General features: G+C 40.1%; 2 protein-coding genes across 2 annotated transcripts; both read right to left on the reverse strand.

Moving 5' to 3' along the window:
* Positions 1–3,236: 3,236 nt before the first annotated feature.
* LOC138882890 (uncharacterized) lies at positions 3,237–4,945 on the reverse strand. Its single transcript, XM_070163528.1, has 3 exons — positions 4,739–4,945; positions 3,920–4,655; positions 3,237–3,787 (listed from the first exon to the last, which is right to left on the reverse strand). The coding sequence occupies exons 1-3, from the start codon at positions 4,943–4,945 to the stop codon at positions 3,237–3,239; spliced, it is 1,494 nt and encodes a 497-aa protein (XP_070019629.1).
* A 5,225-nt stretch (positions 4,946–10,170) lies between these two features.
* Positions 10,171–12,513, reverse strand: LOC104245520 (uncharacterized). Its single transcript, XM_070163530.1, has 8 exons — positions 12,481–12,513; positions 12,227–12,356; positions 12,074–12,124; positions 11,824–11,953; positions 11,571–11,727; positions 11,065–11,509; positions 10,612–10,793; positions 10,171–10,524 (listed from the first exon to the last, which is right to left on the reverse strand). Exons 1-8 carry the CDS (start codon positions 12,511–12,513, stop codon positions 10,171–10,173), a joined length of 1,482 nt encoding a protein of 493 aa, XP_070019631.1.
* Positions 12,514–12,788: the final 275 nt, after the last annotated feature.

A 12,788-nucleotide genomic window follows, 5' to 3' on the forward strand; every position in this document is an offset into this window, starting at 1 on the left:
TGACAAAAACTAAATTCAATAACTAAGTATAATCTAGCAAGGACATATACACATGCTAACTTGTATTTAATAAATAAAATATAAATGTCAAACCAAACTTAGGCTCACTTACCTTTTTCCTCAAATAAATATGGATATTTCATTCTAATATCTTCCTCGACCTCCCACATAGTCTCTTTAGAATCATGATTACTCCACAAAACTTTTACCGATGCTAAATCTTTTGTTCTTAACTTTCTTACTTGCCTATCGAGAATTTCTATAGGTACCTCTTCATAAGTCAAGTCTTCTTTAATTTCTATGATATCGGCAGGTATTATATGCGACTCATCATGAATGTACTTTCTAAGCATATACATATGAAAGACAGGATGAACAGAGGACAACTCAATGGGCAACGCTAGTTCATAAGCCATGTTTCCCTTCTTTCCTATAATCTCATAAGGTCCTATAAATCTAGGACTAAGTTTCCCTTTCTTACCAAACCTCATAACTCCTGTCATTGGTTAAACTTTCAAAAACACTTTGTCACCAACCATGAACTCTAAGTCACGATGCCTCTTGTCAGAATAGGACTTTTGACGAATCTAAGCCGCTTTCAGTCTTTCTCTGATTAGCTGGACTTTCTCTAAGGCCTTACAAACAAACTCTGGACCAATCAATGACACCTCTACTGGTTCAAACCAACCCACTGGAGACCTATATCTTCTCCCATACAACGCTTCATAAGGAGCCATACCAATATTGGCCTGATAGCTATTATTGTAAGCAAATTCTATAAGTGGCAAGTGATCATCCCAATTACCTCCAAAATCTATAACACACGCACGCAACATATCTTCGAGAATATGAATGGTCTTTTCTGCCTGACCATCGGTCTGTGGATGGAAAGCGGTGCTCAAATTGACATTGGTACCTAATCTTTTCTAAAATGCCTGCCAAAAATGCACTGTGAACTGAGGGCCTCTGTCAGATATGATTCAAACAGGAGTACCATGAAATTGAACTATTTCTTTGATGTACAACTACGCATACTGCTCTGCAGAAGCTGTCGTCTTTACTAGTAGAAAATGCACGGACTTTGTCAGTCAGTCTACAATAAACCAAATTGAATCATGCTTACGGTACGTGCGAGTTAGACCTACTACGAAATCCATATTAATCATCTCCCACTTCCACTAAGGTATCTCTATATCTTGAGCTAGGCCACCAGGCCTCTGATGCTCGGCTTTGACTTGCTGGCAATTCAAACATTTAGCCACATGATCTGCTACTTGCTTCTTCATGCCTTTCCACCAATACAACTCTTTCAAATCTAGATACATTTTGGTAGCACCTGGGTGGATAGAGTACCTCGAACTGTGAGTTTCTTCCATTATGGCCTTCCTAAGCCCATCTACATCAGGCACACATAACCGATCATTCAACTTCAAAACTCCATCACTTCCTAGGGTGAAAGCAGTGATTTCTTTGTTTCTGACTCCTTCTTTTAACTTCACTAAGTACGGATCTTTGTCTTGCTTAGCCTTAACATGCGCAACTAGAGAGGATTGCGCTAAGGCATAAACAGTTATACCTCCTTCTTCGGTGTCATCCAGTCTAATTCCATCGTTTACCAGTTTTTGAATTTCTCGACCCAAAGTTCGCCTTTGTACTGCAAGATGGGTCAGGACACCCATTGACTTCCTATTAAGTGCATCTGCTACCACATTATCTTTTCCCGGGTGATAAAGGATATTGATATCATAATCTTTCAATAGCTCGAGCCACCTTCTCTGTCTCAAATTTAATTATTTTTGCTTGAAAATGTATTGGAGGATTTTATGATCCATAAACACTTCAGAATGCTCGCCATAAAGGTACTGTCACCATATCTATAATGCAAACACCACTGCTGCAAGCTCCAAGTCGTGTGTGGAGTAGTTCTTTTCATGATTCTTTAACTACCTGGAAGCATAAGCAATAACTTTTTCATTTTGCATAAGAACACAACCAAGACCAACTCTGGAGGCATCACAACACACTGTGAACCCGCCCGAACCTGTCGGCAAGGTTAACATAGGTGTGGTGGTTAACCTCTTCTTTAACTCTTGAAAACTCTACTCACAAGTGTCTGACCATTGGAACTTAACTGCTTTCTGAGTCAACTTAGTTAATGGAGCTGCAAGTGAGGAAAACCCCTCTACAAACCTTCTATAGTAGCCAGTTAACCCCAAGAAACTTCTGATTTCGGTTGGCGTTGTCGGCCTAGGCTAGTTCTTGACTGCTTCTGTCTTATAAGGGTCTATTTTTATGTCTTCACTAGATACCACATGGCCTAAGAATGCCACTGACTGCAACCAGAACTCACATTTTGAAAATTTGGCATAAAGCTCATTCTCCTTCAAGGTCTGCAAGGCTATTCTAAGGTGTTCTGCATGATCTTCCTTGCTCTTAGAGTATACCAAAATATCGTCTATAAACACGATAATAAAGGTATCAAGGAATGGCTTGAAAACTCTATTCATGAGGTCCATGAATGCATCTGGAGAATTTGTCAACTCGAAGGACATCACTAGAAATTCATAGTGCCCGTAGCGAGTTCTAAAGGTTGTTTTAGATATATCCTCTTCTCTGATTCTCAACTGATGGTACCCCGACCTCAAATCTATTTTTGAAAAGTACTTTGCACCCTGAAGTTGATCAAATAAATCATCAATTCTTGGCAGTGGGTACTTGTTCTTAATGGTAACTTTATTCAACTGCCGATAGCCGACGCATATTCTAAGAGACCCATCTTTCTTCTTGACAAACAGGACCGATACACCCCATGGTGAAACACTCGGCCTGATGAATCCCTTGTCAAGAAGGTCTTTCAATTGTTCTCTCAACTCATTAAGTTCTGCTGGAGCCATCCTATAAGGAGGTATAGATATGGGCTGAGTGTCTGGCATGAGATCAATGCCAAAGTCTATGATTCTTTCAGGATGAAGTCCGGGAAGGTCATCTGGGAAAACTTCTGGAAATTCTCTAACAACTGGCACTGAATGAAGAGCTGATGGTTCTGTTTCTGGATTAATGATGTGAGCTAAATAGGCGAGACACCCCTTACCGATCATTCATTGTGCCTTAAGGTAAGAAATAAACCTACCTGCAAGCGATGCTGAACTGCCCTTCCACTCTAAGACTTCTTCATTTGGAAATTGGAACCTGACTATTTTGGCATGGCAATCTAACATGGCATAGCAGGAAGACAACTAATCCATACCTATGATCACATCGAAATCCACCATTTCTAATTCTATGAGATCAGCCTTGGTGTTGCGACCTTGGACTGAAACTATGCAACCTTTATAGACTCTTGTGACTTTTACTGACTCGCCAACTGGAGTAGATACTAGGAATGGCTCACTAAGTTGTTCCAGTTCTAGCCCGAGGTTAATTGCAAAGTATGGAATCACATATGAAAACATTGAACCTAGATCCATTATGGCATAAGCATTATGTGAGCAGACTAAAAGTATACATGTAATAACTTCTGCAGATGCCTCTACACTTTGACGATCAAGTGTAGCAAACAAACGGGGTTGTCCCCCTCCTTGAGTAACTCGATCTGCACCTCTGCCTGCCCCATACCGGTACTGATTATGAGAACCACAAGCCTGAGGTAGTGCAACTGCAGTAGCTAAGGAACTAGAAGGAGGAGTTGATCCACCACTTAAATTACTTCGCAACCTTGGGAAGTTGGCCTTTATATGACCAATGTCTCCACAATGATAGCAACCATGAAAATCGAGCTTGCACTGACCTGAATGTTGCCGCTTACATGTTCCACAAAGACCGTGTTGGTATGAATGTTGCTCAGCATGACTCTGGCTATGTGAGGATGATGTCCTAAAATTCTGATTCTAGCGAGACTGGTTTCCATAACTCTGAGTACGTCTGAAGGAAGACCCACCACCTAACTGATGACTGGACTGAGCTGGTGCTAATGACTCTTTATTAGAGGAATCTCTTCCACCTCTGCTGGATGTACCATTAAACCTGCCCGTTGTCCAGGCTTTCGTGTTATGCTCTTTTTCTTCTCTCCTTTGTTGTTTGTCTTTTTCTAAGTGCTTGGCAAATCCCACAACATAGGAGAAGGTTGTCATCCCTACTGTTGCAGATGATGTCATATCCTTAATGCGGTAAACTAAACTGCCAACAAACCTGCGAATCTTTGCTTTTTCTGTCTTAACCATGTGAGGAGCATGCTTAGCTAACCTTATGAATTCCATGTAGTACTCTTGCACACTTTTATTCCCTTGCTTGAGATGTTCGAACTCTGTAGCCTTAGCTTCCCTATCCTCTTCTAGGATAAAGTTAGCCATGAAGGCCTCTTCAAATTCTTTCCAAGTAGGCGGACCATCATCTTCATCTCTTTCCTTTTCCCACATCTTAAACCAAGCGCCAACCACATCTTTAAGCTGGTAAGAAGCCAGCTCCACAGCTTCATCATCAAATGCTTTCATCACTAGGAGGGCTTTCTTGACACCCTCCAGCCACAACATTAGATCTTCATCAACTATAAAACCATAGAACACTGGAGGACTCAACTTCAAAAAGTCATTCACTCTTGAGGACTCAGAATTGTTCTGTCTATTTGATTGAGGTGGAATCTCATCTCTTCTCTCGTTCTGGTTAGCCATAAAGGCATTAAACATCTCCATAGCACTGTTGACATCATTAAACATCTGACCCACTGGGGAGATATAGTTGCCTGAGCCGGAGCTGCCGTTGGGGGAGGTACTGGATCATCATGCTCCACCCCTTCTTCATGCTCAACCCAGGGTACTTGAACCCTCTTTGTGGATTTACCCTTCTTTTTTTGAGTTGAAGCCTTCTTAGTTCTACCTTGATCCACAATGGTATCAATAGTTTCTTGAGCATCCTGAGTGTCGGTGTCAGAGTTGCGAGTACGAGCCATTTTTGCGAGTTTTGGAGAAAAGAATACATTAGATAATTTCTTAGAGGTAGGCTCTACTGCACGATCTAAAGTATTAAAAAATGAGACTTTTCCTAAATGCTTGTAGCCTTCTGTTTATAAGTATGGCGCACTTCATACCCATAAACAAGACTCTACTAACACAACTTCATAGACCCCTAGGACTCCATAAACTTAAGGCTCTGATACCAAGTTTGTCATGACCCATTTTCTGAACAAGCCAGGACAGGCACCCAATCATTGATTGAGCGAACCATCTATGCTTATCAAATCTATTATAATTTCAAACTTTATATGCCACAAGGCACTACTATAACTAAATACTTTTAAATAATTTATATATCTAAAATAAACCAACTTCAAAACTTTATTCATAGTAACCAATAAAATACTGCTAAGTTATTATTGAAAACCTCTGACTCTTAACCCACCGACATTGTCTATGAAGCTTCTACTAATAAACTGACGCACTGCTCAGGACATAAGATTTTCTGGCTAGTTCTCTAAGTAAACAACGAAATAGCTAAGTAAAGATGACTCTAAGAAATACTCCACGAACAAAAGCGGATCTCACCAATAGCATTGGAAGAGAAGGAAGTCCTAATCCGTAGCCTGCTCGCCTGCAAAACCGGTGCGTACGTTGTACCGCAGACCAACGTAGATTCCCAAAAGAGAACATCAGTACCATCCATTGTACTCAGTGAGTCTCAACGACAGTGTCACGATCCAATTTAGGATTGTGACCGGCACTTAGGAGCAAGTGCTCCCAAGTAAGCCTCATCGGTAATTTTACAGAAAATCGGGTAAAGTTTCCCCTGTTTTTGGATCATCCCAAAAAATTTCCTGTCTCAAATCAACGACCAAACATCCTAATATCATACCAAACAATTGACAACATGTCAATTAACCAATACAATTCTCCACCATGACTAAACTACCAACTAACCACTAGAAATACTAATTTAACTCAAACTTTGATAAATGAGAATGATACTCAACATAAGACTATAATAACAAAAGAATACTCATGAAACTAAAATAATGACTATGGAGCGACTCTAAGAGTTCAAAGAAGAGAACATAACAATAAATAAAATCTCTGCCCATGCGAACAAGTGCGAGGCTCACCAAGAAATATCAATCTGTGCGCTCTAATTAACGAAATCCTCGCCTGCGTCAACTGTTGTCTCTGTAAAAAAAAATAGTGGGGAATGAGTCGCTAGCTCAGTGAGTAATAACACTTAACCACAACCATTTTTATTGGGGACAAGTCAGAAAACATGCTAGTATCTCAAACAGAAGATAACATAAAAATGCCCTTTCAGAAACAATAAATAATTTTCAGTCTCATCATATTCTTCTTGTAGTATAATACAAATAATAATTTAGTAATAAGCTCGGTAACTACTGTACAATTTCAATATTCACATTTGGGAGGTTTCAATGAACGGATCATGTAATCGGTATAACTGTGGACTTCTTTGCAAGAAGTCAAATGTAACGGTAGTCCTTACTCGAGGGAAATCGGTAACGGTATGCTATTTCTACCTTCCCACTAGAGAGGGCTATAACGATAATCTGTAATTACAAGGTGCACCAGGTCTAACGAACCCGCCGTTAGCTACAGGATCCTTCAATGTCTCCTTCTATTTATACTTGTCTCTGTAATCCGTATATACTCGTAGAAAATATTTTAAAATAATATAGGGCATTTCAGTTCTTATCAAATCATATAATTTCTTTTCGATAACAGTAAATTCAAGAAACAGTCAAACAGATCTAGTGACATGAAAATATATAAAACCACGGTATTCATCTCAAATAACTATTTCGGTATCATATCGAGTAAAAGACTTGTCCCACATGCAACTCAAAATAATCGGTAACATATTCATATTAAAAATCATGTGTAAATCATGCAAGTTATGAACACACAAATTGCGGTAAGATTACTACTCACAGTACTCGTTCCGAAATACCAAATGCTTCACCTCAAGCAACTCGTACAAATTCCTCCAATCAATCTATAATTACATAATATCGATCTCATGTTAATTTTCTTATTTAGGCTAATTCATAGCTATTTTAGAATACCAACTCTCGAGGTTTTATGTTTGACTCTTAATTTACCCAGAATAATTCTTATTGGTATTTAATTTCTTATACCTTCTGAAACCCTTCAAATATATAAACTGAGATAAAAAGAATTACCAGAATAAAAGAACCCAGATGAGAAATTCGAGTATTACCCGTAAAAACCAGTGCGTATTTAAGATTTCTCAAGATTTGGTTCTAGCCTCTTTCTTCTTCTCCCTTTCTTTCCTTCTCTGTTTTTTTTTTTGTTTCATTCTGAAGCTTCTGCTTCGTCGAACTCAACAGACCTTTCTTTTCTTTTAGGCAAATGGGCTTCGGCCCTTTTTGCCTTACTTATCCTTTTTTTTAAAGTTATTTTCTTATAATTTTTGTTGTTATTATTATTATTATCAATACACCCTTATTTAAAAATATAGGGTATTACATCCTCCCCACCTTATGAAATTCGGTCCCCGAATTTAACTCAAGTACGTACCTGTAGACTGAAACAAATAGGGGTACTTAACTCGCATAGTTTCTTCTATTTTTCAAGTAGCTTCTTCAACTGTATGATTTCTCCATAAGACTTTCACGAACATGATTTCTTTTTACCGTAGTTTTATTATTTGTCTATCAACAATAGCCATTGGCTTCTCCTCGTAAGACAACTTCTCATCGAGTGGTATAGTCGGTGCTTCAATCACCTGAGATGAGTCTGATATACATTTTCTTAGCATTGAGACGTGAAACACTGGATGAATAAAGGACAACTCAGGAGGAAGTGCCAAACGATAAGCCACCGCTCCCACTCGGTCTAATATCTCATACGGTCCTATAAACCTAGGGCTCAACTTGCCTCTTTTCACAAACCGCATCACACCTTTCAAAGGGGAGACTCGTAGCAACACTTTGTCCCCAATTGTGAACACTAAATCTCTTCTTCTCTTATCAGCATAAGACTTTTGTCTACTTTGAGCTGCAAGCAATCTTTGTCTGATCAACTGGACCTTGTCCATAACTTCTTGTACTAGGTCGGGTCCCAATAAATTAGTCTCACCAGCTTCAAACCATCCGATAGGAGAACGAAATCTTCTACCATACAATGCTTCGTACGGTGCCATTGAATACTGGACTGGAAGCTATTGTTGTAAGCAAATTCAGCTAACGGTAGATAAGCGTCCCAACTACCTCCAAACTCAAGAATGCAAGCTCTCAACATATCCTCCAAGATCTGAATAGTACGTTCAGATTGCCCGTCCGTCTGTGGATGAAATGCAGTACTAAGATCTACTCGTGTACCCAATACTTCTTGAAAAGATATCCAAAAGCGTGAAGTGAACTGTGATCCTCTATCAGAGATGATGGATACTGGAACTCCGCGAAGTCGGACAATTTCGTTCATAAATATCTGTGAATACCTGACTCCACCATATGTAGTCTTCACCGGCAAAAAGTGTGTTGATTTCGTCAGTCGATCTACAATCACCCATACCGAGTCATAACCTCTAAGGGTTCGTGGTAGCCCGGTGACAAAATCCATAGTAATTCTTTCCCATTTCCACTCTGGAATTTCAATTTGTTGTAGTAGTCCTGCAGGTCGCTGATGCTCAGCCTTGACCTGCTGACAAGTCAAACAACTAGAAACAAAGTTAGCAACATCTTTCTTCATACCTTCCCACCAATAAAATTGCTTCAGGTCATGGTACATTTTTGTGGATCCAGGATGTATAGTGTATTTAGTGTTGTGAGCTTCTTAAAGAATAGCATGTCTCAACCCATCTACGTCTGCTATACATGGCCTCTCACCCATTCGAAGAACACCATCACTTTCAACAATCATATCCTTGCTTTTACCAGCTAAGGCCTCATCCCTATATTTGCATAATCGTTCATCCTCATATTGGGTGGCCTTAATGCGCTCAACTAATGAAGACTTAGCCTGAGCACAAGCCAACAATACCTCTGAATTTTCCGACACTAAATCTGATACCTGTATCTTCTAGTCTCTGAATATCTTTGGCCAAAAGTCTCTTTGCAGGGTCTATATGTGCCAAACTCCCCATAGATTTTCTGCTCAATGCATCAGCTACCACATTGGCTTTTCCAAGATGATATAAAATAGAACAATCATAGACTTTGAGTAGTTCCATCCATCGACTCTGTCGAAGATTCAGATCTCTCTGCTGAAGGATATACTTCAGACTTTTATGGTTGGTATAAACCTCACAAGTTTCGCCATATATATAATGCTTCCAAATTTTTAGAGCAAATACCACTGCAACCATCTCCAAATCATGTGTAGGATAATTTTGCTCGTGCCTTTTCAATTGCCTCGAAGCATAAGCTATAACACGACCATTTTGCATGAGAACACATCTTAATCCCACCCTCGAAGCATCACAGAATACTGTAAATCCTCCAGAACCTGATGGTAAGGCTAATATTGGTGCAGTTGTCAGACATGTTTTGAGTTTCTGAAAGCTTTGCTCACATTCCTTCGTCCACTGAAACTTTGCATTTTCTGTGTTAGCTTGGTCAGTGGCGCTGCTATTTTGGAGAAATCCTACACAAAACGCCTGTAATAGCCTGCTAAGCCTAAAAAGCTGCGAATCTCTATAGGAGAAGTAGGTCTGGGCCATTTCTGCACAGCTTCGGTCTTCTTAAGATCTACCATAATTCCATCTTTGGATACAACATGCCCCAAAAATGCTACCGAGTCTAGCTAGAATTCACACTTCGAGAACTTAACATAAAGCCGATGTTCTCGCAATGTCTGCAACACAGTCCTGAGATGATTCTCGTGTTCTCCTTGGCTACAAGAAGATATCAGGATATCATCAATAATTACTATTACAAATCCATCCAGAAATGGCTTGAACACTCTATTCATTAAATACATGAATGCAGCTGGAGCATTTTTCAGTCCGAAAGGCATCACAAGAAACTCATAGTGCCCGTATCGACTCCTGAAAGCAGTCTTAGAAATATCTTCATCTTTGATTCTAAGTTGATGATAACCAGAACGGAGGTCAATCCTTGAAAAGTGGGCAGCTCTTTGTAACTGATCAAACATGTCATCTATACGAGGCAAAGGATATTTATTGCGTATTATTATCTTGTTCAACTGCCTGTAGTCAATGCACATTTAGGGATCCGTCTTTCTTCTTTACGAACAGTACTGGTGCACCCCATGGTGATATACTAGGTCTAATAAAACCCTTATCTAATAAATTTTGTAACTGTTGCTTTAGCTCCCTCAATTCTGTTGGTGCCATTCGATATGGGGGTATCGATATGGGCTGTGTGTCAGGTAGCAAATCAATACCAAAGTCTATTTTTTGTACTGGAGGCAATCCTAGTAAATCCTCAGGAAATACATCAGAAAATTCTCTCACTACGGGTACATTTTCTATACTAATTATTTCCTTTATTGTGTCATTTACAATAGCTAAGAGACCCAAGCAACCTTTCTTCAGAAGTCGTTGAGCCTTCATAAAAGATACAGTTTTTCAAGTCTCTGGAACCTGACTCCCTCTTAGAATAAAACTGGGTTCATTTGGTATCTCAAACTTAACTATCTTTGCATGACAATCGACTATAGCATAGCAAGAACATAACCAATCCATTCCCATCAGCATGTCAAAGTCAATCATATCAAGTACAATAAGGTCAGCTAAAGTATCTCTACCCTCAACCCGAATCTGACAAGCACGATACATGTATTCAGCTAATAGGGACTCTCCAACAGGAGTAGCAACTAGAAAAGGATCATTCAATAGCTCGGGCTATCTACTAAATCTCAAAGCAAATACGAAGACACATAGGAGTGGGTAGATCCTTGGTCAATCAACGCAAGTGCATCAAATGAACAGACAGAAGAATACATGTAACCACTACATTCGAGGCCTGAGCATCCTGTCTAGTAAATGCAAAAACTCTCGCCTGACCTCTACCAGCATTGCCTTGTCCTTGATTCACAGTAGCATGGTCTCCAACACCTCAACCTCTATTTCCTGTACATGTAGCACCTGAAGTATTAAAAGTAGTCTGAGTCGGTGTAGCTGACTGAATAGAAGCCTGGTTGAAATTTCTCGGAGGCTGAGGGCAATCCCTCAAGTGATGTCCCAACTGGACACACCGAAAGCACTCTCCAGTTAGAATACGACAGTGGCCCAAATGTGATCCACCACAAGTCTGGCAGACTGGAGTAGTGGCATATATCTGCCCAGAATTACGATGTCCAGAAGGTGATGGTCCCCTATTACCGTGTCTATAATGTGGTCTGTATGTGGACTGTGAAGACATGTGTGTCTCTGTCTGAGAACTCTGTTGTTGTTGTTGTCCCTGATTTCCTGCTCTTCTATTTTCACTAAAACCACCACTGAAAGCCCCTCCTGTCTTGGCCTTCTTACATAAAATCACTAGCTGCACGCTCCTCACGTCCTTTGTTTTCAATCTTTCTAGCAAGGTCGACTATATCAGAGTAGGATAAAGTCTTCATTTGTGGGGCTACTGCAATGTATATACGACCAACCAATCCATCAACAAACCTCTGAACTCGAGCTTCTTCGGTAGGCACTAAGTGATGAGCATATATAGCCAGCTTACAAAACTTAGTGTTATATGTTGACACATCCATATCTGGAGTCTGAACCAATCTCTCAAAGTCTCTAGCATATTGTTGCATCAGACTGTCTGGAAGAAAATGATTCTTGAACAACTTAGTGAACTCGTCCCATGTCAGTGATGGTGCTCCTGCTGGCCTTCAGAGCAATACCGTTTCATACCATGTGTTGGCCATATCCTCTAGTTTGTATGCTGCGAGCTCCACGACTTTCTCACTAGAACATCCAAGAGCACGTAATGCCTTAAGTGTCCCATCCAAGAAACTTTGAGGATCTGCTGAATTATCAGAACCTGTGAATTTTGGTGATTTCAATTTCAGGAACTCGTGTAGGGATACTTCCTTATTCCCGAAAGGCTGAGTTTATGTAGGTGCTTGTGTCTGTAAAGTAGCCTGAGGAGATGAACTTCCACCTTGAGTAGGCACCAATGCCTCTAACACATTTAATAACCTTGCCACTGCATCTGCAGGTAAGGCAACAATAGGTACAACAGTTGGCACTGGTGGTGGAGCGTTCTGAACTCCCTACTCTTGCACTTGATCTGGCATAACAGCTTGGGTTTGACCCATGTTCCCAACTTGAGGTTGAGGAGCAATCTGTCTTTTAGTTTGATGAACCCCAACTTGACCTCTACCCCGAGTAGTACCACGTCCAGCATCACGTCCAGAAGATGAGGGTGTGTGTGTCCTAACCATCTGCGAAAGAAATATTCCAAAGTCAATCTCAAGTTATCTCAACGCACGATCAAAGAATGAAAGAAGGGAAAACATTCCTAAATGTTCAGTAGCCTCGAGATCATAAGTATGGGTGCCTACATACCCATGAACAAGACTCTACTAAACATTGCTCCATGACTCGGGACTTAAAGCCTAAGCTCTGATACCAACTTTGTCACGACCCAATTTAGGATTGTGACAGGCGCTTAGGAGCAAGTTCTCTCAAGTAAGCCTCATCGGTAATTTTATTGAAAATCGGGCAGAGTTTCCTCTGTTTTTGGACCATCCCAAAAAATTTCATGTCTTAAATCAACAACCAAACATCCTAATATCATACCAAACAATTGACAACATGTCAATTAACCAATACAAGTCTCCACCATGACTAAACCACCAACTAACCACTCGAAA

The sequence above is a fragment of the Nicotiana sylvestris genome, chromosome 12 (genome assembly GCF_000393655.2).
Source record: "Nicotiana sylvestris chromosome 12, ASM39365v2, whole genome shotgun sequence".
NCBI lineage: Eukaryota > Viridiplantae > Streptophyta > Magnoliopsida > Solanales > Solanaceae > Nicotiana > Nicotiana sylvestris.

Bases quoted from the DNA above. Each gene is read 5' to 3' on its own strand.
- LOC138882890 (XM_070163528.1), bottom strand. From the start codon at position 4,945: ATGGCTCGTACTCGCAACTCTGACACCGACACTCAGGATGCTCAAGAA. The intron at 4,656-4,738 runs GCAACTATATCT...ATGGCTAACCAG, and splicing joins CAACGGCAGCTCCGGCTCAG to AACGAGAGAAGAGATGAGAT. The intron at 3,788-3,919 runs GTACTCAGAGTT...GGCAACATTCAG, and splicing joins TGGTGGGTCTTCCTTCAGAC to GTCAGTGCAAGCTCGATTTT.
- LOC104245520 (XM_070163530.1), bottom strand. From the start codon at position 12,513: ATGGAGCAATGTTTAGTAGAGTCTTGTTCATGG. The intron at 12,357-12,480 runs GTATGTAGGCAC...TTTCTTTCGCAG, and splicing joins TAGTAGAGTCTTGTTCATGG to ATGGTTAGGACACACACACC. The intron at 11,728-11,823 runs GTATGAAACGGT...TCTTCCAGACAG, and splicing joins GAGGATATGGCCAACACATG to TCTGATGCAACAATATGCTA.